Here is a 25,189-nt window from a genome sequence, read left to right as displayed (position 1 = left end):
CCCAGTGGCGCATCTAAAGGCACGCCTCCCTAACCTTCCTGCCCTACCTTGAGGGTCTGGGCCCGGGAGATGAGGTATGGAAGGTCAAAGTTCTGGATGTTGTAGCCGGTGATCACATCGGGGTCCATGATGCGAATGAAGGTCGACCACGCCTGTGGGGTGGGAGCACACAGGACCACCCTGGTTGTCATCCTGATCGTCCCCCTAGCATGGATCCTCCCCGCTATTGGAACATTCCAGAAGTCCCCAAGAGCGAGCCTGGAACCCTCTTGCCCGTTGCAGTAAGATCGGGCAGGTGCTTCTGAAAATAACACAGGACCCAGACGGGAAATGTTCACACACCCCCTCCCCCACCAAAGCAAAGGGATCTGAACCCGTGGACTTGGCGTCTCAGCATGCAGAGGACATGGCCTTGCACCTGGGATGTGGAGGCTGGGTGGGGGGTTCTGAGGACATAAAGGGACATGGAATGAGAGCCACCTGCAACAGCTCCTCCTCCCGCTCGTAGCTCTGCACTTTGGCGCCCAGGATAGGGGCGCAGGGCCGCAGGGTGAGCGCCAGGCGTAGGAAGGGCTCCGGCTCACCCCAGCGCAGGCCCAGTGAGCAGATCTGGATCACGGGGTCCCGCTCAGGCTCCGGGAAAATGCCTGCGCAGCGAGGAAGGAGGGGGATGCAGGGGACCGAACTTCTTCTTTTCCTCTGTGACACATCAGGGGAGCTGCACATCCAAATCTCCCCAGCCTGTCGATTCCTAACCCCACTGCCTACAGCCCTCGCATGACCCACGCTGTTCCCCTATGCCTTCTTCTTCTGGCCCTCTCCCTGCCCCTCACAGACTGGGTCCTGCCCCAGGGCCTTTGCACTTCCTATTCTCTGTGGGGGGGGGGGGGGCAGAGGTTCTCCCCACCCATACACCCCCTCTTGTCCCTCTTCACAAGGCCTGCCACATCGCTCCTAAGGCCTTCCTGCCCACCTGTCTGAGCTGCCCTGTCATTCTCCACCATCCTCCAAGTGAGAATCCTACGATAACTGTCCATTTTCATGTTCACTCCTTCTTCAGCGAGCTCAAGAAGTATGGGGGCTCGTGGGGCAAGACTGGAATGTCACACGTCTAAAGGGAGGGAGGGAGGAGCCCCGAGACCCAGAGACAGACCTTTGCGGCCAGCACACTCGATGTCAAAGCTGAGCACGCGCAGGGGCGCAATTCGCTGCCACTCCCCTTCTGGCGGGTGACTGACCACGTCAGACCACTGCACGTCCGCCTCCAGCTGACAATGCGTGGCCTGTAGGGGTGGGGCACGTCAGTGGCTGCAGGGGCCCGGCTCTGTGCCCCTGCCCCCGGTGAGCCCCGCACCTTCCCCTCCAGCCTCAGGAGGTATTTCCCTGCTGGGAGTTCCAACCAGTTGCAGCCGACGATGTCTGTGTCCACCATGAACCTGGACAGGGGATGAAGAGCAGGAGGCAGAAGCTGACTAGCGGGGTGGGGGCGGGGGCGGAAGCGGGGGTGGAGGTTGGAGAGGCGAGGCAGGGGCCGTACCGGATCTCAAAGTCCACATTGGTCTCGTAGGGCGCGAAGCTGGGGGTACCCAGGCCCGGCACACGGATGCCCTGCTCCAGGAGGCGGCGGGCGGGGGCCAGGAGGCGCGGCAGCGCCAGGGTGATGCGCAGAAACGGGGAGGGGCCGTGCCCATGGTACCCGAACATGCCTGCGGACAGACGAGGCTGGTACCGGCCCGGAGGGAGCCCTGCCTGCTGGACCCGGGGGCGGGGCACTCACTCTCCCGGGAGCACAGCTCCACAGATAGCACGGCCGGCCCCGCGAGCTCCTTCCCTCCGCGCTGGTCCCTGCTGATGGCAGCATTCAGCTCCCGCTGCAGGTCGCCCAGGTGCTCGCGCCCAAAACCTGGGGGGGTGGGGAGAGCTGGTCAGAAGTGCAGGGGGACTCCGGAGGGCTGGGGCGGGGGTCTTGTGGGTCAGGGCCACTCACCAGGGGGCGCCGGGGTGTAGAAGTAGGGAGCAAAGCCGTGGATGTGGCAGCAGACGGACACGCCCTCATCAGTGACTCCGAAGGCACGGAGGACAGGGACGGAGCCGGGGGGTGGCGGGGCTGCTCCAGGCAGGGGCTGCGCCAGGCCTGGGGGTGGAGGGTTCACAGGATGAGGCAGAGGCTACCGTATTCCTCAAAGGTTTGCCTCCCCAGGCTTCTCCTTTGCTGGGAACACAGCCCCGATTCCCGCAGCACCGGGTGCCTCTGCCCACACTGGCCTTCCATGCTGTCCACTCGGCTTTGAGCGCCTCCCCACTGGTCTCCTTTTCATCTTGGTCTACCTCCTATAGCTAGAAGGAGCCCCCTGCCCTCTTTTTGCAAAAAATATTTTCTTTTGAAAAGTAAAACTGAGGGGCGCCTGGGTGGCTCAGTCATTTGAGTGCCCAACTTCGGCTCATATCATGATCTCATGGTTGGTGAGTTTGAGCCCTGTGTTGGGCTTTGCGCTTCTTGGGATTCTCTTGCTCTCTCTTTCTGCCCCTCTCCCGCTCACGTGCACGCGCACTCTCTCTCAAAAATAAATATTTAAAAACAAAAGTAAAATCGACGTTGTGTGTGCAGTTAGGAGCTTTAACACATATTTTATACAGATTCACGTAACCACTATCAAAATCAGGGTACAAAACTGCTCCATCACTCCAAACAGCTCCTGCGAGATGCATTTTTGGAACCACACCTGCTGGCACTGATGGTCCACTCTCCGTCATTCTAATTTTGTCTTTCTTTCAACTCAAAAAAAAAAAAGCTTATTTATTTATCTTGAGACAGAGAGTGCTTGCAAGCATGAGCAGGGGAGGGGCAGGAGAAGGAGAGAGAAAATCCCAAACAGGCTCCACATCATCAGTGTAGATGTGGGGCTCGGTCCTTCAAACCATGAGGCCTGTGGGGCTCGGTCCTTCAAACCGTGAGGCCATGACCTTGGCCAAAATCAAGAGTCAGAAGCTTAACCAGCTGAGCCACCCAGGTGCCCTTAATTTTGTTTTTTTCAGTCTATCCGTATAAACGGAATCACAGTCTCCTGGCTCTCATTCCTTCAGGGGAAATATCTGGAATTGCCTGATCCTATGGAAAAAGCAGATTTAACTCTTGTATCTTAATAAAGCTGGGGGCGGGGGAAGAGTAGGTTGAACTCTAGGAAACTTCCAGACTGTTTCCCACAGGGGCAGCAACACACAGCGTTCCCACCAGCGGGGCACAAACAAGCTTTCCGGTGGCTCTGCATCCTTATTGATGATCGTTCGTGTCGCTGGGCTTTCTTTTAGCTCTCCTGATAGGTTGTCAGGTCTCAGTATGGCTGTCATTTACGTTTCCCTGACAGCCAGTGACACTGAGCTTATTCCCGCCTGCGTATCCTCCAGTGAATTGTCTACCCGGGTGTTTGGTCCACTTTTGGACTGGACTGTCTTCTCGCTGTCGAGATCTGAATGCTTCTTATATTTTCGCAGCGCGAGTTCTTGCTCAGATCCGGGGAACGCACTGTTTCCTCCCCGCCTGTAACTTGTCCCTTCCCTCTCTTACCGGGGAGCCTTCTAACCTGTGAGTTGGGGTTGGGTCTCTCCAAAGACTTTTCCAGCCTGCTCAGAATGGAGCCCCGAAGTCCTTGCCTCGGCGGGCAGGATCTCATGTGCCACCCCTCCCCCCTCCCCTCGCTCCTTGTTCCTACCACACTGATCTCGCTGTTCCTCAAACGTTCCAGACCTGCTGCCTGCTCAGGACCCTCTGCCCAGAACCCCTCTTTCCCAGACCGCCCCGTGGCTCCTTGTTGCCTCCTCAGAGAGGCTTTCCCAGACCTCCAAGATGCACAGTCTGGCACCCCTACCCTCCTTTATGTTCCGCCATAACCCTCATGGCCACCTGAGGCTCCATTTCCTTTTTTATTCTGCCTATCCTTCTAGAAGGTGAGCCTCTGAGAGCAGGGACCTGGTCTGACAGGAATAGGGCCTGGCTCAATACAGATGCTTGGCTGTTCCTGATGGACACTGGATGGACGGACGGAGGTCGAACTGCACGCCTCCCTCCTCGGCAAGGAGCCGGCTCTTACCTTCAGGCCTCAGTTAGAAGACAGTCCCCACCTCCAGGAAGCCCCGCTGGACACCTGCACCGCCACTTTCCCTCTTGCTGCCCCTTCGGGCACCCACAGCCCTGTCCCTCCCTCTCCTAGCCCTGGCCACCTGGACGGGGACTGTCCGTGTCCATCTCTTCTCTCAAAGCCAGAGGTGCTGACCCGGCCCAGCCTGCACCCCAGGAGCCCTGGGCCCCTCCTCCCACCCACCAGGCCTGACCACCAAGCTCACCCACATAATGGTCGATCTCCAACTGCTGGAAGATGAGGGGTTCCTTCTGGGGATCCAGGGAGGGCGGGGAGGGGCGAAGCCAGCGGGCATCTATGGCCGTTGGGGAGAACTGTCCTGGGTGGGGGGAGGGAGGCAGGCTACATGGAATGGTGGTCCTCCCCCAGAAGTAAGTAACGGGCCCGCCCAACCCAGCCCGTGATCTCTCAGGTGGCCCCTGATGTGCAGACAAAGTCAGGTGGAGGCGGGGCTCTGGGTCTGGCTGGAAACTCGGGAGAGGTCATGGGGTCAAGGGTGAAGGTCAGAATTGGAGCTGCAGACAACAAAGGCGGCAGTCATACTGGTGTGAGGTCAGAGGTCGGCACTTCACGGAGCTCAAAGTGGGCCAGAAGTCAGAGGTTACAGGTGAGCCTCGTGGCCAACACGGTTCACAGGCAAGAGGGGGAGGGGCGGCAGAGGGTTCCCGCCGTGGGTCTCACCGTCCGCGGCTCCCTCCAGGGCCGGCTGCAGCAACTCCTCCTCCTGTTCCCGCAGCCTGTGCTCTGCCTCCATCTCCTCCATCAGTGCCAGCTCCTCCTCGAACTGGGATGGCTGAGACGGCTCATCCTCATCCCAGAGGCCCCCACGGGCCCGCTTGGGGGGCACCCCAGGGCCCGGGCCCGGCCGCCGCTTGCCATCCATCCTGTGGGGCAAGTCACGGCTCGGAGAAGGTTCCTGTCTTCCTCCTGAACCCCCCGTGTACCAACCGTGACTGTGAGCCTTTTTTCCATTCTCCAGAGTGCCTCAAGAGTAACACGACCCTCTACCCGCAGGCTCACGGGGTGGTGGCACATTCCACGTGTCAAATACTCTCAGTTACTATGATTACAGCCCACTCCCCACCTCGGTGTAACCCTCTCCTCACGTGCTCAAACCCTCCACATCCTTTCTGCTGTCTGCTTGCCCCTGGCCAACCCCTTGTCACCCGGTCTGCAGGGCCTCCACACTCACACTCACACACCTGGTCCTTAGCACATCCCTTCCTTTCATAAACCTCTCTCTCTGATGTCCACACCCGCCTGTCACCCTGCCTGCCCGGGCCTTCATTCGACAAGCGGCCGGGAAGCACCTCTTCAGGCCAGTCACAAATCTGATCTGGTCCCTTCCCAGCTCAAAATACTTCAGAGGCTTCCCTCCCCCTTAAAAACAAAACAGAAACGGAGCCCTTTTAATTTTGGAATAAGTTCAAATTTCCACACCTGCACACCCTTCACCCAGATTCCCCAAGTGTCAGCTTGACGCCACATTTGCTTCATTACCTCCTCCATACGTAACAAGGTAATATGCACACATCATCCAATGATTTACTTTTTCTGAGTCAGTTGAGTGCGTTGTGCATCAGGTAGATATGTTAGTTAGATATTATGCCCCTCGACCCCTGTGTACTTTACAATGTGTTGCTGAAGGACAAAGACATTCTCTCTTTTTCTTAGTAGGCTCCATGCCCCAAGTGGGGCTTGAACCCACAACCCTGGGATCAAAAGTCACACACCGTACTGACTGAACCAGCCAGGCGTCCCAAAGACATTCTCTATACCCAGCAAGGTGCAGTGATCAAATCCAGGACATTTAACAATCCAATCACAACATAAAGAGTCCATTTTCCAGTTTCTCTAACAATGCCCCCAAATGCCCTTTATAGTATTCCCCTTGTAATCTAGGATCTAATGTAGTAAACACAAACAAAAAACCAAATAGAGGCTGCAATATACATGTTTATAGGTTTTTTTAAAATAAACTTGATGTTTTAAAAACAAGTTTACTATTTATTGTTGAGAGTACGCACGCACGTGAGAGAGAGAGAGAGAGTGTGTGTGTGTGTGTGTGTGTGAGCAGGGAAGGGACAGAGAGAGAGGGAGACACAGAATCTGAAGCAGGCTCCAGGCTGAGCTGTCAGCACAGAGCCTGACGCGGGGCTCCAACTCACGGACCGCGAGAACATGACCTGAGCCGAAGTCAGATGCTTAACCAACTGAGCCACCCAGGCGCCCCATTTATATGTTTTCTTAATTGCAACATATAAAAAATCATTTTGGAGCGTATTTTGACAAGATATATTGATACAAAAGTACACATCTTCTAGTAAGTTCGACAGAAGATTGTATTCAAGTTAAGCCTCTTTAGGTTGGCAACTTCACTATGGTTCGGTAAGAGAATATTCTAAGAAAATGCACACTCAGGGTGCCTGGGTGGCTCAGTCAGTTAAGCATCCGACTCTTGGTTTCGGCTCAGGTCATAATCTCAAGGTTTCATGATTTTGAGCCCCACATCAGGCTCTGTGCTGGCAGGTGGGAGTCTGGTTGGGATTCTCTCTCTCTCTCTCTCTCTCTCTCTCTCTGCCCCTCCCCCACTTGCACAGTCTATCTCTCTCAAAATAAATAAATAAATAAATAAATAAAAACTCAACTATTAACGGGAAAATAACCATGATGTATGCAAGCTATTAAAAAATTTGTTTTAGGTAGCATATGTGTGTAGAGACAGGAGAAAAAGAAAGCTTATGTACATACAAATCATAAAACAAGTAAGGGAAAATGTTAAAACGTGGATCTGGGTAAAGGGTATATGCTCTTTGTATTATTCTTTGGATCTTCCCATCAGTTTAAGATTAAAAAAAAGAAAGAAGTTTTTTAAAAGTTTATGTCTCCCAGCATCCAGTCCTAGACAGAGTATAGGAACCTAAGGCAGACCCCAGACCCAGTTGGGAGGGAGGGCAGGAAGGGCACAGGTCAGCTGCCCTGAGTTCAAGTGAACACCTCTGGATCCCGTAACCCCACCCAAACCCCAGATCCAGTCTCTCCTTCATCCTTTTGCAGCTGACCCCTTGCCTCTGAGCTGCTGCAGGCAACCCAGCCAGAGACTACATTTCCCAGCATGCACTGCTAGGGATGGTCACTTTACTGAGTTATCTCACGGAAGGAATGACTGGGACAGCCTTAAAAGGAAGCTTGCTTCTAGCCTCCTCTCCCTTCTCTATGGCTAGAGCATGGATACAGTGGGGGTGAGCCAACCTTGACCACGGGGTCAAGGACAACACCCCAGAGAACGCAGAGCTACAAGATGTAAGGAACCCAGTCCCCTTGACAAGCTTCTGGGGCAGAAATGCCTACTTGAGGGCAGTTATGTGGAGAAATACACTTGTATCTTGCCCGGGCCACCGTGCCGTGGGGTCTCTGTTCCAGCAGCTTAGCCCGGACCTTAACAAATAGAGCACAGAAAAATCTCAACTGACTGGGGATGTGCTGTTGGCAAATGTTCAGGATGGTATACAATGGAATACGTCTCAGCATCAGACAGGAGGCAGCTACTGAGTGACACAATGGATGGATGAACCTCAAAAATATGCTGCACAGAAGCAGCCAGATGCATAGGGGCGCCTGGGAGGCTCAGGTGGTTAAGTGTCCGGCTTCAGCTCAGGTCATGATCTCACTGCTCGTGAGTTCGAGCCCCACGTCGGGCTCTGTGCGGACAGCTGGGAGCCTAGAGCCTGCTTCAGATTCTGTCTCCCTCTCTCTCTGCCCCTCCCCTGCTCGCACTCTCTCTCTCTCTCTCTCTCAAAAATAAACAAACATTTAAAAAAAATTTTTTTTTAAAATAAAGAAGGCAGACACACAAGTATGCATTGCAGGAATGGGGAGTGACTGCTAAGGGGTATGGGGTCTTCCTTTTGGGGGGGATGAAAATGTTCTGGAAGTAGACAGAGGTGGTAGATGTACAATATTGTGAACGTACTAAATGCCACTGAACTCTACGCTTTAAAATGGTTAATTTCACCTCAATTGAAAATGAGAGAGTATATATGGTGTGGTGCCATTTACACAAAGTTTTTTTTTTAACTTGTTTTTTAAAATGTTTATTTTTGAGAGGGAGAGTGTGTGTACAGGTGCACATGGGGGAGGGGCAGAGAGAGAGGGAGACAGAATCCCAAGCAGCCTCCACGCTGTCAGTGCAGAGCCCAATGTGGGACTTGAACCCACAAACCGTGAGATCATGACCTGAGCTGAAATCCAGAGTGGGATGCCTAACCGACTGAGCCACATAGGCACCCCTACACAGTTCTAGAATAGATTAATCTATGGTGCTAGAAATTAGGCTAGTGGTTGCTTACCAGGAGGGAGAGGCTGACTGAGAAGGGGCATGAGGGAATTTTCTGGGCTGACAAAAATGTACCTTACCCACAACTGTCCACTTGAGAACCTGTGCATTTCACTATATGTAAATTCCACCTCCATTAAAACATAAAAGTTGGAAGGCCCCATTTCCCCACCTAGGGGTTTGTGCTATAGATATACTATCACATATGAGAAACTGCATTTACAAGGTTATTTCCGGCAGCATTGTTTGCAATGGCAAAAGACTGGAAACCACCTAAATGTCCTCCCCTGGGGGACTGTTTAAATAAATTATATGAAGACTGTTCCATGGAATATTATGCAGCTGTATAAAGGAATGAGGAAGCTCTCTATGCATTCATGTGGAGGGCTCTCAAAGACCCATTGTTAGAGAAACCAACATGCAGAACGGTGTACTTAGATTGCTATCTTTTTGTATTAGGAAAAAAAAACGTCTAAAAAAAGTTTGCCCTGATTCTTTGCATTAGGAAACAATCAAGCCAAAGTAAGGACTGGCCTGCAAAAATTACCAGTCTGGAATCTTCAAAAATGTCAATGGCATGGAAGGGTGGGGGCTGGAAAGCCAGGAAACTTTTAAATTGAAGGAGAGACTGCACAGTCCTGGCAACTAAATGTAACATGACCCCAGATCAGATCTTATATTAAAAAATAAAAAACAGAGGCACTTGGGTGGCTCAGTCAGTTGAACATCTGACTTCGGCTCAGGTCATGATCTCAGAGTCTGTGAGTTCGAGTGGAGTCTCACTGGTATCAGAGTGGAGCCTGCTTCAGATCCTCTGTTCCGCTCTCTCTGCCCCTTTCCCACTCGTGCGCACATGCACGTGCTCTCTCTAATGAATAAAAACACGCTAAAAAAAATTAAAAATAGCAGGGCCACCTAGGTGGCTCAGTTGGTTAAACATCTGACTCTTTATCTCAGCTCAGATCTTGATCTCAGGATTGTGAGTTCAAGCCTCACACTGGACTCTGTGCTAGGCATGAAGCCTACTTAAAATACATATATATATATATCTCAAAAATAGCTATGCACGGGCGCCTGGGTGGCTCAGTCGGCAAAGTGTCCGACTTCAGCTCAGGTCATGGTCTAACAGTTCGTGAGTTAGAGCCCTGTGTCGGGCTCTGTGCTGACATTTCAGAGCCTGGCGCCTGCTTCGGATTCCAGGTCTCTCTCTCTCTGCCCCTCCCCTGCTCACGCTGTCTCTCTCTCTCTCTCAAAAATAATAAAAAACATAAAAAAATTAATTAGAAAGAAAATAGCTACGCAGAATGTTACCAGGAAACTGGACAAACTGAATAAGGACTGTCTATGAGGTAACAGTATTGCCGCGGGTTAAATGGTCTGATTATGATTAAACCACAGTTCTGTAGGATGTCACTGTTCTGCTAGAGTTTTTGGAGGTCAGGTACCATGATGACTATAACTTACGAATAGTTCAGCCAAAAAAGAAAACATGGGGCACCTGGGAGGCTCAGTCGGTTTAGCGTCCGACTTGATTTCGATTCAGGTCATGAGATTGAGCCCCTCATCAGGCTCCACAGTGAGCATCAAGCCTGCTTGGGATTCTCTCTCTCCCTCACAAAATAAATAAATAAACTTAAAATAAATAAATAAATAAATAAATAAATAAATAAATAAATAAATAAATAAAAAGAAAGAAAGAAAGAAAGAAAGAAAGAAAGAAAGAAAGAAAGAAAAAAGTGTATGTGCATCCAGATAAAGCAAATGATGCAGCAGGTTAACAGCTGGTGAGTCCAGGCAAAGGGTACACAGGGCTTTGTTGTATCTGTCATGCAACTTTTTTTAAATTTTCATGTTTATTTATTTTTGAGAAAGACAGAGCATGGTGGGGGAAGGGGGAAAGAGAGAGAGAGGGTGACAGAATTGGAAGCAGGTTCCAGGCTCAGAGCTGTCAGCACAGAACCCGAGGGCGGGGCTCGAACCCACGAGCAGCAAAATCATGACCTGAGCTGACGTCAGACGTCCAACCGACTGAGTCCCCCAGGGCCCCTGTCACGCAACTTCTATGCAGCCTTGCAATTTTTCAGAACAAAAGTTAGAGGGGTGCCTTTTCAGAACAAAAGTTGGTGGAGCATGTGACTCTTGATCTCAAGGTTGTGAGTTCAAGCCCCATATTGGGTGTGGAGATTACTTACCAAAAAAAAAAGTTGGGGGAAAATATGTAAAATTTAAAAAATAACATTTTTACAAGGTGTGTGGGAGAATATGTAAAAGCATGTTTGTTTTTAATGCATAATTCTGGAAAGATAGGTAATAAACTGGTAACACTGGCTTCCCAGGAGGGGGGGGGGAGGGACAAGATGGGACAGCTTTATGCTTATTTATTTATTTTACTTATTTACTTAATTTTTTAATGTTTATTTATTTTTCAGAGAGAGAGACAGAGTGTGAGTGGGGAGGGGCAGGGAGAGAGAGGAGACACAGAATATGAAGCAGACTCTAGGCTCTGAGCTGTCAGCACAGAGCCTGATGTGGGGCTTGAACCCACGAACCGTGAGATCACGACCCGAGCCAAAGTCGGACACTTAACCGAGTCACCCAGGAGCTCCAAGTTTTACTTATTTATTTTGAGAGAGAGCATGAGCAGGGGAGGGGCAGAGAGAGAGAATCCCAAGCAGGCTCCGCGCCTTCAGCACGGAGCCCAACTCGGGGCTAAAACTCACAAACCACGAGATCGTGACCTGAGCAGAAATCAAGAGTCAGACCCTTAACTGACCGACCAACCCAGCCATTCCGGGACAGTTTTATTGAGATAGAATTCACACACCATGTGACCCACACATTTCAAGTGTATAGTTTGATGGCTTTTAGTATATTCATAGCTGTGTGACCATCACCACAGTCAACTTTAGAGCCTTTTCATCACCCCAAAATGAATCCCCACACCCCTTTGGCCATCACCCCTCAACTCAGCCCACCCCCACCCCACTTTCCCAACTAACCAACTTTGTCTGTCTCTGGATTTGCCTATTCTGGGCCTTTCCTATTCACGGACCCTTCCAATATGTGTCCCTCAGTGTCTGGCTTCTTTCACTTAGGATAGTGTTTTCCGGGTTCACCGGGATGCAGAAGGTGTCAGCCCTTCATTCCCTCTTACGCCCAAATATTGCCTCACTGTGTGGCTGCGTCACGTTGTGTTGATCCGTTCGTCGCTCAGTGCACATTGGCGGCGTCTGCACCTTTGGCCTATCGTGGATAGCGCTGCTGGGACCGGGCACACACACACTTTGAACGGGGACGGAGGCCCTGTACAGCCTCTCCTTTTGTGCCTACGGGTGGCTTATCCCACAGGAAGGAAAAAGCCTGGAGGCCTTTGCTCCAGCCATACAGGCAGCCAGAGAGACGGAGTTCGGACCTGCGGGGGGGAGGCCTGGGTGGGGCAGAGGGGCAGTGGCCAGCCCTGGCCTGGCAGAGGGAGGCGGGAGGGGGGCAGTGTGGCTCCCCAGGTCAGCGGGCTGTGGCCAGGAGGGTGCGGTGGGAGGGAAGGGGACTCCGGGAGCAAAATCGAGGTTCCTATGCTAGTTCCCCATCATAGGCAAGGAAGGATTAGAAGGAAAGAGGCCCCAGTGTGTCCTGGCACAGGACAGGAGCTGGGGAAACACGGGGCCCTCTCCTTTTCTCGACCCTTCACTGGCAAACAGACAACGCTGAGTGCCTGCTGGTTTCTGTGACACTCCCTCCTTCGGGGTTCTCGTCCCATCTCTATCTGACGGTTTTCACTGCCACCTCTATGCCGATGATCACGTCTGCCCTTCCTGTCTCCAGCCCAGACCGCCCCCCAGGCCCCAGCCTGCCCAACCCAGCTGCTCACTGAGCACGTGTCTCTTCAGGCATCTCACACTCCAAAGCCGGGCCCCTCGCCTTCCCCTGCCCCGACCTGCTCCTTGAATCCCACAGCCTCCCCCAGTTCGGGAAGAGGCAACTCCCACCAGGCCAACCACCTCGGAGTCACCCCAGCTTCTCCCTTCCCCTCAGAACACACCTGTCAGTCCCATAGGCTCTACTGCCACTGGACCGAGTCTCAGCACTTCCCAGCCCCCGCTGGGCTCCCAGCCTTGCCCCTCTGGTTCTCAGAGGTTGTTGGCAGCATTATTTTGTGCACTGCTTTGTGTCTGTCTCCCCCTGCTGGAACCTGAGCCCAGCGCCAGCAGGGATCTGGTCTGCCCTGTCACTGAAGCATTTGAGGGTGTCTACAACAGAGCCTGGTGCACAGCAGGTGCTGGAGAACGATGTGTTGAATGAATGAGGAGCCCTCAGTGTACTCTTTGCACAGTAACCAGAGAGATCCCCTACGAATATGCCAGGTCATCCCATCCCTCCTCCCCTCGGAAGTGGCCCCTGGGTCCCATCTCATGCAGAGCTAAAGCAAAGTCCTCCGGCTAGCCCACAGACCCTGCGCAATCACCCCCTTCCCTTTTAGACACTATCTCCTGCCCTCTCCCCCTTGTGCACTTGGCTCCAGCCACTTGTCTCCTCTCTCTTCCCTGAACGTGCCAGGCTTGGTCCTACCTCAGGACCTTTGCACAAGCTGTTCCCACTGCCCTACTCTTCCCCAGATGTCCCCATGGCTTCCTCCTTCCCCTCCTTTAGGTTTTTGCTTAAATGTCACCTTCTCAGCGAGGCCTGTTTATTTTTTTTTTAACTTTAATTTATTAAAAAAAATTTTTTAAGATTTATTTTGAGAGACAGAGACAGCATGTGAGCACAGGCAGAGAGAGAGAGAGAGAGAGAGAGAGAGAGAGAGAGAGAGAGAATCTCAAGGAGGCTCTGCGCTGCCAATGCAGAGCACGACACGGGGCTCAAACTCACAAAACTGTGTGATCAAGACCTGAGCCAAAATCCAGAGTCAGACGCTTAACCGACTAGGCCACTCAGGTGCCCTCTGACCCCTGTTTTGGGGGGCTCACATTCTGAAGCAGTTCTGGGTTGGGTGCACCTGTACACTAAGGGAAGTAGGACCAGCTGCCTGGGGCGCCCCGGGGGGCCGCCGACTCTCCTGGAAGAGCTGAACTGGAGCTGGGTCTCTGCGGACAGAGGAGTCAGGTGGCTGAGAAAAGCAGGGGGGCAGTCTCACCCAGCACGCACTTCCCAAAGCCCGTGCCGGGCAATGCTGAGGACGCAGAGAAGCAGCAGGCCTCAAGGGGTTCCCGTCTGGCGGGAGAGTCAGACACAGGCCCAGATGGTCCCTGGCCTGCCACAAGGGGAGTGAGAGTCAGGGAGGCCCAGAGGAGGGATGAGGCCAAAGCACGAAAAGCAGGTCGTTTTCTGGGGAGGGGGCAGACGGAACAGGCACTTTTGCAATTATTTAACCTTTCCCTCGCTAGGTGCGTGAGCCAGGGCGCAGGGGCGAGCCAGCAGAGGAATCCATCCCCAGTCTGTCTCCTTCGCTGGGTAGAGAGTTCACCCCCGTACCTCGCCAGACACCCTGGAGGCCGGCAGTCTGCGGTGCTGGCTCAGAACGGGGCTCTGGGATGAGCCTCTGAACCCTCCAAGCTAGCTGTGACACCCTGGGGAGACAGCTTCACCTCTCTGGGCCTCGGTTCTAGTCATTGCGTCGGAGGGGAACAGCACCTGCCTCAGGAGATTCTGTGAAGATTCTGTGAGTTCCTTCCATCTTCACCCTCTGTCCCAGGCACTCTTCAGGGCGCATGAGACAGAGCAGGAGACAAGACAAAATCCCTGCTCTCACAGAGTTTTCATTCGGCATTGCGGGGACGGACAGTAAGATAAACCGGGGCGCCTGGGTGGCTCCGTCGGTTGAGCATCTGACTTCAGCTCAGGTCATGATCTCGTGGTTCATGAGTTCGAGCCCCACGCTGGGCTCTGTGCTGATGTGCCGACAGCTCCGAGCCTGGAGCCTGCTTCGGATTCTGTGTCTCCCTCTCTCTCTGCCCCTCCCCCACTTGCGCTCTGTCTCTCTCTCTCAAAAATAAATAAACATTAAAAAAAACATTTTTGGGGGCGCCTAGGTGGCGCAGTCGGTTAAGCGTCCGACTTCAGCCAGGTCACGATCTCGCGGTCTGCGAGTTCGAGCCCCGCGTCAGGCTCTGGGCTGATGGCTCAGAGCCTGGAGCCTGTTTCCGATTCTGTGTCTCCCTCTCTCTCTGCCCCTCCCCCGTTCATGCTCTGTCTCTCTCTGTCCCAAAAATAAATAAACGTTGAAAAAAAAAAATTTTTTTTTAAACAGGCCTCACTGGGGGCCCAGCTGGCTCAGTCGGTGGAGCATGTGACTTTTTATCTCGGGGTTGTGAGTTTGAGCCCCCACATTGGGTACCGAGATTACTTAAAAATAAAAATCTTAAAATAAAAAAAAAAAAAAAGCCTCAGATCATGATCTCGTGGTTGGTGAGTTTAAGCCCTGCATTGGGCTCTGTACTGACAGCGCAGAGCTTGCTTGACGTTCTCTTTCCCTCTCTCAAAATAAATTTAAGAACTTAAAACAAAAAACAAAAAACAGGGGTCAGGGTCTCACTCAAGTTAGGGTCCCAGCATCACTCACGCGGTGTCCGGAACGCAGGTCACTTCAAGGTGCGGCAGTCTAGACTCCTCTCGAGTGCCACCGACCCAAGTATTTCCCAAGTCCCTGGAGCTTCTCTCGCTTCCCAAAGACTAGTGCTGCCTCGTTTTGGCTCAGAGCACTCTGGATTGAGATCTCCTGTCCTCTCCCCAACCAAACTGAATTATAACTGGCTTCCCAGTGCCCAGGAAAGTGCCTGTTCTTGAGAGCGGCTGAGTGAAAGGGACCAAAGAGAGAAGAAAAAGCATCGCAGGAGAAGGAACAACGTGGCAAAGGCCTTCAGTGGGAAAGGAGCGTCTCTACGGAACAGGAGGCCTGGGTGGTGAAGTGCAGCCAGGGCTGGGGGTAGACAGGTAACCTGGCCTGGGTGGGGCTATAAAGCTGAGAAGGTGACATCATCAACCTGCCTCTCTCTAAACCCTGCCCACTCACTGCCACCTCAGAGTGGCACCCCGAATCCGTTCTGCCTCCGCCTTCTCTCTCCAACCAGCCAAACCACATACCCCAGCCGCCTGAGTTCTTCCTTACACCCCCGCGTCCTGCTAGCTCAAACCCCGAAGACAACCTGAGGCTGACAGCACTGTGGTCTGAGCCAATGTCCCCACTTGCCTCCTAACTGGTCTTCCTCCTTGCATTCCTGTTCCCACTACAATCCCATCTTCAATCAGCACCCAGGGACTTTTTCAAAGCGCAGGGTGGGTCATGTTGCTCTGACGCTCAAAACCTCCCATGGCTCCCTGTGGAACCTGGAATAGGAGCCAAATCCCTTCCCACCTCAGGGCCTTTGCACCTGATGGTCCCCCTGTCCAAATCTTTCTTTGCATGGCTGACTGCTCTGTCAAATGTCACTTCCCCAGAGAGAGGATTTTTGATTATTCCAGCTAAAGAAACAGGCTACCCTGTTTTATGTCACTTCGGATAAGGTATCAAACCCTGAAAGCGTTGCTTTATCGTTATTACTTATCACTTGTCTACTGTCTGTCTTCTCCTGAGCCAACGACTTTCTCTGACTTGTTCGGGCTGTAGCCTCTGCTTCTAGAACAGTGCCTGGCACGGAGTATTCAATATTTAGAGAATAAAGCATATCAGCATGCCACCACGTGCACCAATTCAGTCTTCCACTGCGTCCGGGATCCCGTCGCCCCAAAGATCCTCCAGGGTACATCTCCCAGCTCACCCCAGGGGCAAGGCGCCCAGCACAAGAGCCCCCCGCATCCCGAGGGGCCCCCCAGCCCCAATCATCTTCCTGCGCGCCCCCGCGCACGCGCCCAGAACCACTGGCCCTCGCCCCTCTACCGCGCGCCCTCCCGCCTCCACGCTCCCCTTCGCAACCCTTCTCTCAGGCCTACATGCCCGACTCTTCCACCTTCCTTCTCTGCCAAGTCGAGTCCCTTCAAGCCCCCTTCTCCCCTCACTCACCCGCTTCAAACAACGTTTCCCGCCACAGCCTACGTCGCTGTGACCCCTGACTCCGGCGCGCGCAGGCTCAGAGCCGCCGCACGCCGCCCTGGGCCACGCCCCTCCCGCCCAAGTAGGGCGAGACCACGCCCCGACAAGCATTCGAGCCACGCCCCTCCTTTCAACTGGGACTAGGCCACGCCCCGTCCGTCCAATTTAGGATGTTGCCTCTTCCCACTTTCCATATATTCTCGCCAAACCCCGCCCCGCCTTGAGAGAGGGGGCCTGCTCCTAAGCCACGCCCCCTCCGACGGCAGCTCGGCGGATTCCGGCTTTCGATGCGCGCCGCGGCGCGGCGGCGCGGCCGGCCCCGCTGTCTTCCCGGCCCCGGCTCCCCGCCCGCGGGGGCATCGCGCGTATCCTCGGCTCGCGGGCCTGCTTTCTGCGGAAGGCCAAGGCGAGAGGACAATTTGCGCACGGCCCTTCTTTCCGCTGGCGGAAGACCTGACGTCTGCCCTCCCCGTGTAGGGGAGGTCCGGTCAGCTCTGTCTCATGCCTCGGTTTCCCTACCTGTGAACTAGACTTAGCGCAGGGCGGGCACACGTGGGGGCGCCGGGCACACTGCTTGCAACAGGACTTCTCCTCGTAACTAGTCACTTCCCCACCTTACCCCCAGCTGCTCGAAAGAAAAACCACACCTTTCAGTACCCAGCCCATCCCTCCAAGCAACACCCCCTTCACTCTTGGCCAGGACTGTCCACCCAGCTCACTTCTGAGACCCCTTGGGAGCCTGGCACAGGAGAAGGAGGGACTAAGAGATGTCCACAGCCCGTCCTTACTCTGAAATCACCAGACTCTCCCACCTCCCAGACCTGGCATACGCCCTCCCCTCAATTTGGGGGCCCAGCCCCCTTGTCATGGTTTAGGTTCCCCCCTGGGACATGATATCCTGTGTGAGGACTTGCCTGCCTTCTACTTCTGGGCTCCCATGCTGCCACGTGCTGCCTGCATTAAAGCCCCTATTCCCTTCCATGCTAGCTGGCCCCATCCATCCCCCCTTTGCCAGCCCTGACTGGTAGCCACCTCCCAGGAGGGGCTTTATCTTGTTCTCTGGTGTTTCCAGTGCCTAAAATTGTGTTTGCCACATAGTAAGTGCCCCTCACACACGTTACGTGAATATCATCTGCATCCCCAGAACGGCCAGCACACTGCCCAGTGGCTTCAGGAAACATTTGGGTACTGAGAGCCTGACCCTTCATCCACTTAAGTGTTCTTTGTCCTTCGGCAATCTCCAACTCACCTAGTACAGGAAGATGACCCCAAGGCCGTCAGCCTCTCCTGGACACCCCACTTCCTCCCCCACCCCCACACTCAGTCACATCACCCTGAACCCTCCACCAGCCTAGCAACACAAGGTTCAGGTGGCTGATCCCATCCCCCACACATCTTGAACTCACTCTGGCTCAGGGCAGGTTTCTATTCATACTTTATTTTCCTGTTTTTGTCTTTTTTTAGTTTTTATTAAATAAAAGGAACAGAGGGAGGGGGCCTGCGGTTTCTCAGGCTGTCAGGGAGAGCCATGGGCCCCCCACTCCCTCTGTTCAAGGTGCACTGCGCAGTGAGCTTGAGGTGTAAGCTGGGTGGGGAGGGCAGCCGGTAGTGCTAGGAGGGTCAGAGGCTGGGATCTAGGACCCACCCAGCCCTCCCAGGAAGACTCAGTGGGCAGGGAGGGAGCCTCCTGGACCCTAATGGGGGCTCACCCGAGGGCTGAGGGCTGGTGGCGCCAGGGCTTGTGCTATAAGCCACAAGATGGGACCCCAGGCCCGGCTCCTTCCCACTCCAGGAGGAGGAAGGGGCGACAACGTCCATGCGTTGGAGGGTACAGGGCTGTGGGGCAGGGCGGCCAGGCCCCTCACTCGTGGACATCCCAGATCTCAGACAGCAGAGGCGGCAGTTTCTTGTCTTGGAGCCGCAGGGCAAAGACCTGCTCTGAGTGCACAGAGCTCAGCGTGCGCAGGCTCACAAGCTTCATCAGCATCCGGGGGAAGCGCAGCTGGTCCTGCGGGGAGGTGGGGGGGGGGGGGGGACAGGAGGGAGGTGGGCTCTGGTCAGCCCAACCGGACCACCGGTGTAGGCAGGGGCCGGGCAGAGTGTGGGGAGCCCCGCCCCTATGCCTACACTGGGCCTGGCTCCTTGGTCACGGGACAGAGGCCTGAGGACAGACTTGGCCAAGAGGACACCGGCCAGGGCTCAGGGCGCTGCCAGAGGAGCCGGGCAGTGGGGGCAACAGACAGGGCCTGGCTCTGATGAGGAGGCAAGACCTCAGCCCGCGGCGGCCCCCACGTGGGGCCTGGACTGCCTGTCCCCGCCAGGGCCCTGGGAGGGGTGGGCTCCCGTACCTGCGGCCTTTTGATGCGCGTATAGGAGAGCAGGGCCTCCACGTACGGCTGCTGTAGGGCCTCCACGCGGCTCGGCTCCTGCACGTTGGGCCGGTCAGCAGAGAAGATGTTGATGGCGATGAGGAGGGCGTACTCCGCGTCGTCCAGGCCCAGCCGCCGCATGGCCCGGGAGAACTCGAAGATGGGGTTGATGAACTCCACCTGCAGGCCTGGGGGGGCGGGAGGCGGGGCCGGATGAGCTCCCCCCAGCCCCGAACTGGCCCCAGCCCGGGTCCCTGACGCTATCAGCGGGGTGAGGGACACGGCAGCAATGCTAGCCTTCTGGTCATTTCTGTTCAGCTGTGTCCCCATCCGAGTGGCTGGCACGGGGGAAGTGCACCCTAACCCCTGCCTGAATAAAGGGATGAGTAATGAATGTGAACATTTATTCAGTAGTTCCTGCTACCTCATCACTGCCTTCACCTCCTTCCCGACCTCCCCGGTTCTCTCCTAACGAAAAAGAAAGATTTTTAAACCTAGGTCACACTGCGTCACCCCTGTGGTGGCTTCCAATGTTCACGGAGTAAGGCCTGAACTCATCCCCAGGAGTAGTTCATTCATTTGTTTTTCAGACTCTGTTGAGCACCTACTGTGTGGCAGGCCCCGGGGCAGAGCTGTTTAGAAGACACAGCCTCCCCTCCTGCGGAACTTGCACTTGGGGGTTGAGGGAACACAACAGACAAACGTGTAACTAAACCATCCGGTCTGTGAGCTGGATCAAGGTAACACAAGGAAAGGTAATCGGGGCATCGAAAATCAAATCAACATCTTAGACAAGGTGGCCGGTGTGTAGGGTGACGCTGTAGGAAGGCCACACGGTAGGGTGACCTTTGAGAAACCACCAGGAGGGGAGGGGATGAGTCACGGGGACGTTTTGAGTGTTCCAGGTGGGCACCACCTGTCTGTTTTTCCCAGGACTGGGCAGCTTTCTGGGCCTTGAGGCTTCCAAATGTTGACACCACAAAGGTCCCATGCAAACCAGGAGGAGGTGGTCGCCCACGTTGGCTGAGCAACTGCAAAAGCCTGAGGCGGGAGCATGTTTGGTGGGTTCAAGTAAGAGGGAGGAGACCAGTGTGGCTGGAGGAGGGTGAACAAAGGGAGCTGGGGGTGGAGAGGCCCCTCGGAGCCTGTGAAAAATGGCAAGGACTCTGGCTTTTCTCCCAGTGAGACGGGAGCCATGCAGGGGTAGCGAGCAAGAGGAGGGACGTGAGCTAACTATGAATACGACCCTTCCGACCGCTGTATGAACAGACACACTTGGGAGAACCCAGTGAGGGGCCCCGACAGTGTTCCAGGGAGAGGCACTGGAGGACAATGGCAGAGGATGGGGGGAAGCGGTAGGACCCGAACCTCCTCTCCAGCCTCATCTCCCTGTGTTCCAGATGCCTGGACCTCCTTGTAGTTCCCTAACACCATCCAGCTCTTCCCCCACCTCAGGGCCTTTGTATGTGCTGAGCCCACTGCCAGAAACATTCTCCCCGCTCAGTGCTCCCCTGCCACACTCATATTCAAAGGGGACTGGGAGGGCCAGCGGCTAGAGGAAAGGAAGAATATGGGGTTAGGAAAATACAGAGGTGCCCCGGGAAGAGATGATGGGGGAGAGTTGGACTCACAGAGTGAAGCCCGAGCCTGAGGGAGAACAAGGCTTTTATGGTACATGGGGTTCCCTGGTGGGCAGTTACCCCCCAATTTCCTTTTCCTAGGCAATACATCTCACCCCTCAGGCCTCGGTTCATATGCACTTCCTCCAGAAGCCCACTGCCTAGGTCACATCCCCAGGTAAGTGCTCTTGGATGGCAGAGACCTACCGCGTACAGTTGCGTAGATTGCGTACTTCACAATGAACTGAGATCCGGCCTCCCTCCAGTGACACCAGGTTTGGGAAGGAGGGAGTGTCTTTTCTTAATTCCTATCAAAATGCCCCGTTGTGAGAGCACACACCCCTCTGTCTCATCCCGCACTGCATCCCAGCGGACAGACTCAGCACTCAATAAATACATTTTCATCTCATTTTGAGGCTGGCTCACTCCACTTTGGAGGTAAAAAAATAGAGGCTCAGACAAGAGCGAGATGGCCTGAGGTCTGCCACCAGTAGAGGCCCGGCAGGGGCACTGGCCCTGCACCCTCCCAGCCCTCTCCCCAGGGGCAATGGCCCTGCACCCCCCCAGTCCTCTCCCCACCACACCTGCGCGGTGGAAGTCATCCTTGCTGTAGGTGAAGTCTTTCAGGAAAGTGATGCACTCTGTCTCGTGGTTGTAGCGTCTAGCTGTCTCTAGCAGCATGATCTGTGGGCAGCAGGGAGAGGAGGAGGCAGGGGCGCCACGAGTCCCTGTGACCTGGCAGCCACTGGTCTCTCCTCTCTTGGCCCGTGGGGGGACCTAATCTTGCCAGAATCACCTCTCACCCCTCTGCCCCCAAGCACGTTCCCTCAGTCACCCCGGCCTGCAGTCAGCACGCCCGACACTCCAAGCTCTCCCTCCTCCAGGTTCAACGCCCACAGCGCCCTCCTCCCAGGATACTCTCCCCAGGTGGTTGCAGGGCATGGGGACAGGCATGTTTTGTTCACTGCGACCTATCCAGGACTTGGAATGGAGCCTGGGGTCCACTAGTAACTCAATACTTATTTGTTACTGTTGCTTTGGTTTAAATGTCAACTCTTCTGAATGGCCTTTTCAGCACATTCTTTAGAGTGCGTCCTCCCAGCCAATCCTCAATTTTTCTCAGCCTCAACCCGTTTCCTCTCTCTCCTTGGCTCATGGGAGGCTCTGACTCTCTGTTTAGTATTTCGACGTCCCCCTGTAGGATATCGTCCCCACGAGGGCAACCACCAGAGGGGTCTCGCTCATCCCTATTCCCCCAACATCTGTTCTGAGGCTTATCCCTGGGGTTCCCTGTGGGCAGGAATGAAGGGCCATGTTGAGGATGGGAAGGCTGCCCGTTACCTCAATGGTAGATGCCTTCAGGAGGGCAATCTGGTCCTCGCGGCCCAGCTGCAGGAAGCCAGGCACCTGTTTGGCAAAATCCACAATCTCCTGGACTGAGATGATGGCTAATTCCGTGAAGTGGGCGAAACGCTGCTGGCGTGCATCACGGGACTGGGGGTCCGCGCCCAGGGGCCAGGGCTAGGGCCAAGGGGGGTCACGGTTATTCACAGATTCCTCCAATGAGCCCGAGGCCCCTAGGAGAATGCGCCCTAGGAGACCCTCCTCTCCAAGGCCCCGCCCTCTGGAACCTTGTTCCCTCCCCATGCCCTGGGCTGCAGCCCTGATGGCTTTCCCCCAACTGGCCTCATCACCCTTCAAGGCTGCGGGAGGGGCAGTACCGTGACTTTGGGCTGGTCGGAGAAGGAGCGTTTGTTGCACTGCAGCTGAGCCGCCACCAACTGCTGGATCATTAGTTCCTGAGCGGCTGTTAACTGGACACCCTCGCCTTCCCCGGAGCCCTGGCCACCTCCGTCAGACCCTCCAGGGGAAGCCCCAGGCCCAGAGGCTGAGCTGCTGCCACCCGATGGCCCCACAGGTGACTGTTGCTGCTGCTGCTGCTGCTGCTGCTGCTGCTTCCGAATCTTCTTCTTTCGGATCTGTTCTTCTGACAGGACGCCTATTCGGGACACAGAGGCCTCAGCGGTGGCCCCAGAGCTGGGCACGGGCCAGGCGAGCACGGCGCCCTCCCCAGCACTCACACTGCTCTCTCATCCCGGCCTCCTTGCATTTGCGCAGCCGGCACTGCTGGCACTTGCGCCGCATGAAGGCGTCCATCTGGCAGGTTCCGCCGCCCCGGCAGGCGTAGCGCCTGGCCCCGCCTCGGACCACGCTGCGCCGGAAGAAGCCCTTGCAGCCTTCGCAGCTGAGCACGTTGTAGTGGAAGCCGGAGGCCTTGTCCCCGCACACGCGGCACAGCTCGTGGCCCAGCATCTTTGGAGCCGGGCCCTTCTTTCGCTTGCGCTCCGGTTCCTCTGCCGGGTCTGGGACGACTGGGGTGGGCGGAGAGAAGCCATGAGAGAGACAGAGCCCCCAAAAGAAACAGCAGCCAGAGGGCCATCCCCACGACACAGAAGACACAAAGAGCCAGTGTATAGGGGGTGACCAGGGAGACGGCAATTCAGAAGGAAAGATGTGTGAACCCCAAAGAACAAATAACAACAAAAGATGTCAAGCAGGAAAAAAATACACTCACAGGCAAAGTGAAGGAAAAAAAGAATAAGAAGTGACAAGAAGAAGCGGAAGAAAAAAAATCAACAAGAAACTGGGGCCTCCCATTCTGATTTTTTATCTTTCTCCCTTCCTAGATCTCCCCTCAAGGCCCCCCATATCCATCCCGAGCCCCTGTCCCGGGGCCCCATCTCACCCTCGCTGCAGGCTGAACGGGCCCAGTCATCGCCTGGGACATCGGGGTCTGGACCCACAGGCCACAGTTCAGGACCCTCCTCCTTTATAGCTGGTGAAGAAGAGGGTGCGCTGGGTTGAGGCGGGCCATTTCCTGGGAGAGGGAAGCACAGTGAGTTTCTCCTGCCAAGTGTGCAATGGGAGAGGGACTGGGCTGGGAAAGGGGTCGCTCACCAGGCAAGGGGGTGTCCCGGGAACTGGTGGTGGGAGTGGACATGGTGGAGTCACGGAGCAACCTGCAGAATATAGGGGGACTGAGAACCTTGTCGGGCCAGGTAGGGTCAGGTTAGGCCAGCCCCAGGTCTCCAAGGATGCACCACTTTCTTCCATCTCTCCAGACTCCTCCTTTACTGCACACAGACCCCACCCCAGGCCCCTGCCGCCCTGTAAAACCTCTCCTCCGATTCTGACAGACCCCACCCACGATTGCTCCAGATCTTCCGGCTGGGTCTCAAGCCCTGCCCTCACTTAGACCCCGCCCCTCATGTAGGCTCCACCCACTCCGGATCCTGCCCACTCCCTCTTCAGGTACTGCCCTTTCTGCTTCAATCGTGCTCCGCCCTAACTTCCCCCTTCCCACCAAGTTCACCCTGCCTCCTCTTACTCCCCACCTCTGCTGAAGAAGCACCCCCAACTCCCATTCTGACCCCACCTCCTCCCCATCTTTTCCTTCTAGGTCCCGCCCGACCCTTGTAGCTTGCACCCTCACTCTATCCACAATGCCCCGCCCCGCCACTTTGCCCCGCCCCATCGGTACCCCTCCCTCCAGGTCCGGCCCCATCCCCTCCCATCCTGCCCCGCCTCCACCTCCTCCCATCACGCTCCGCCCCCATACCTCGCTCCAGGTCCCGCCCCTCTCCGAACACCAGTGGGGGGCGGGGCTCATGGCTGCGCGCGAGGGTCCCGTGGGCCGCCTCTCGCGGGGGTCTCTTACTCCCGTTGCCCTGGAAACAGCCGGAGACAGCGCGAGCTACGGAAGGGAGGGGGGGGGAAGGAGAGAAAGGGGCTGAGCGGGGGCAGCGCGGAGAACGCCGGGAAGCCCCGGGCCCGGGACGCCTCCCGCATCTTCCCATACTCTAGTGCACCTGCCTCGGTCCCCTTGCTCTGCTTCTCTTCCTCCTCCTCCGTAGCCCCTGGCACGCCGCCGCTTCTCGGATCCCCTCAAAAGTAACTTCGCCACTTCTTCCGGCAACCCCGCCGTGCGTCACTTTAGGAAAGGGGCGGGTAGTCTGGAGTGACGGACTTCCGGTCCGCCTAGGACTAGCCAAATCGGCTGCCCCGCACGGAAGTCGTACGGTCACCGGAAGTTTACCCTCCGGGGTAGCTCCGCCGGGGCCAGACAGAAGAGTTCCGGACCAGCTCGATCAAACGCAGGGCCGGCGAGGGGGGCGTGGTCAGTCCCAAACCTTCCGGCCCCCACGGGGCGGCTTTAAGTCGTCCCAGCGCCCCTCGGTGTGTGCGGCCAAGGATTGGCTCGGCATAAATTTCCCAGCCTATAGCTCCTTTTCGCACACGGCCGATTTGAAGCATGTTTGTCATTTTTTGGTTATTGAACAAGTTTTCTGATTTTGGAGGCGCGCTGCTTATTGGTTTTAAATAAATTTAATTACAAACCTAGATCCAGGAAAAATATGTTTAAAAAATACACTTGTTGATAGGAATTAAAAAAAAAAAAGGCATAGCCTTCTCATACCAAGAAGAGAAAAATAACAGCTTTTAAAGAAAACTCACAGTAATTGAATAGGTAGAAGGAATCGTTCCAAAGTCTTCCCTCGATAATCTGATCTATATTGATCATACATCCATTTTCAGGAAACTGGAATGTATGAACCATGCTCTTTTACACTTTGTTTTGTCCATTCCCACATGATCTTGAAGCTGTGGAATTTGAGTATGTTACCAATAAAAGGTGTGATTACATG

At 55.0% G+C, this 25,189-nt stretch overlaps 2 protein-coding genes across 3 annotated transcripts in view; both read right to left on the bottom strand.

The window, feature by feature from the left end:
* POLD1 (DNA polymerase delta 1, catalytic subunit) overlaps nucleotides 1-16,554 on the bottom strand; it is a 30,403-nt gene extending 13,849 nt beyond the window's left edge. The window contains exons 1-10 of the mRNA XM_047835155.1: nucleotides 16,466-16,554; nucleotides 4,818-5,020; nucleotides 4,342-4,455; nucleotides 1,988-2,134; nucleotides 1,778-1,903; nucleotides 1,538-1,706; nucleotides 1,355-1,436; nucleotides 1,154-1,283; nucleotides 481-647; nucleotides 48-152 (exon numbers count right to left, since the gene is read on the bottom strand). Coding sequence (XP_047691111.1) covers nucleotides 48-152; nucleotides 481-647; nucleotides 1,154-1,283; nucleotides 1,355-1,436; nucleotides 1,538-1,706; nucleotides 1,778-1,903; nucleotides 1,988-2,134; nucleotides 4,342-4,455; nucleotides 4,818-5,019 — 1,242 coding nt within the window. The 5' untranslated portion in view covers nucleotide 5,020; nucleotides 16,466-16,554. The remainder of the gene's footprint in view (nucleotides 1-47; nucleotides 153-480; nucleotides 648-1,153; nucleotides 1,284-1,354; nucleotides 1,437-1,537; nucleotides 1,707-1,777; nucleotides 1,904-1,987; nucleotides 2,135-4,341; nucleotides 4,456-4,817; nucleotides 5,021-16,465) is intronic.
* Nucleotides 16,555-17,912: 1,358 nt separating this feature from the next.
* On the bottom strand, nucleotides 17,913-24,569 carry NR1H2 (nuclear receptor subfamily 1 group H member 2). Of its 2 annotated transcripts, XM_047836627.1 has the most exons (10): nucleotides 24,353-24,554; nucleotides 24,103-24,237; nucleotides 23,442-23,503; nucleotides 23,230-23,361; nucleotides 22,565-22,855; nucleotides 22,205-22,482; nucleotides 21,825-22,004; nucleotides 21,068-21,167; nucleotides 18,844-19,052; nucleotides 17,913-18,503 (listed from the first exon to the last, which is right to left on the bottom strand). In XM_047836627.1, exons 3-10 carry the CDS (start codon nucleotides 23,482-23,484, stop codon nucleotides 18,357-18,359), a joined length of 1,380 nt encoding a protein of 459 aa, XP_047692583.1. In that variant the 5' UTR covers nucleotides 23,485-23,503; nucleotides 24,103-24,237; nucleotides 24,353-24,554; the 3' UTR covers nucleotides 17,913-18,356. The 2 variants fall into 2 exon arrangements, with proteins under 2 accessions (XP_047692583.1, XP_047692584.1); XM_047836628.1 differs by lacking the exon at nucleotides 21,068-21,167 and having other exon boundaries at nucleotides 24,353-24,569.
* Nucleotides 24,570-25,189: the final 620 nt, after the last annotated feature.

Source organism: Prionailurus viverrinus, chromosome E2 (assembly GCF_022837055.1).
Source record: "Prionailurus viverrinus isolate Anna chromosome E2, UM_Priviv_1.0, whole genome shotgun sequence".
Classification (NCBI taxonomy): domain Eukaryota; kingdom Metazoa; phylum Chordata; class Mammalia; order Carnivora; family Felidae; genus Prionailurus; species Prionailurus viverrinus.
The sequence above is the reverse complement of the archived record's forward strand: the minus strand, read 5'-3'. Positions and strand labels throughout refer to the sequence as shown.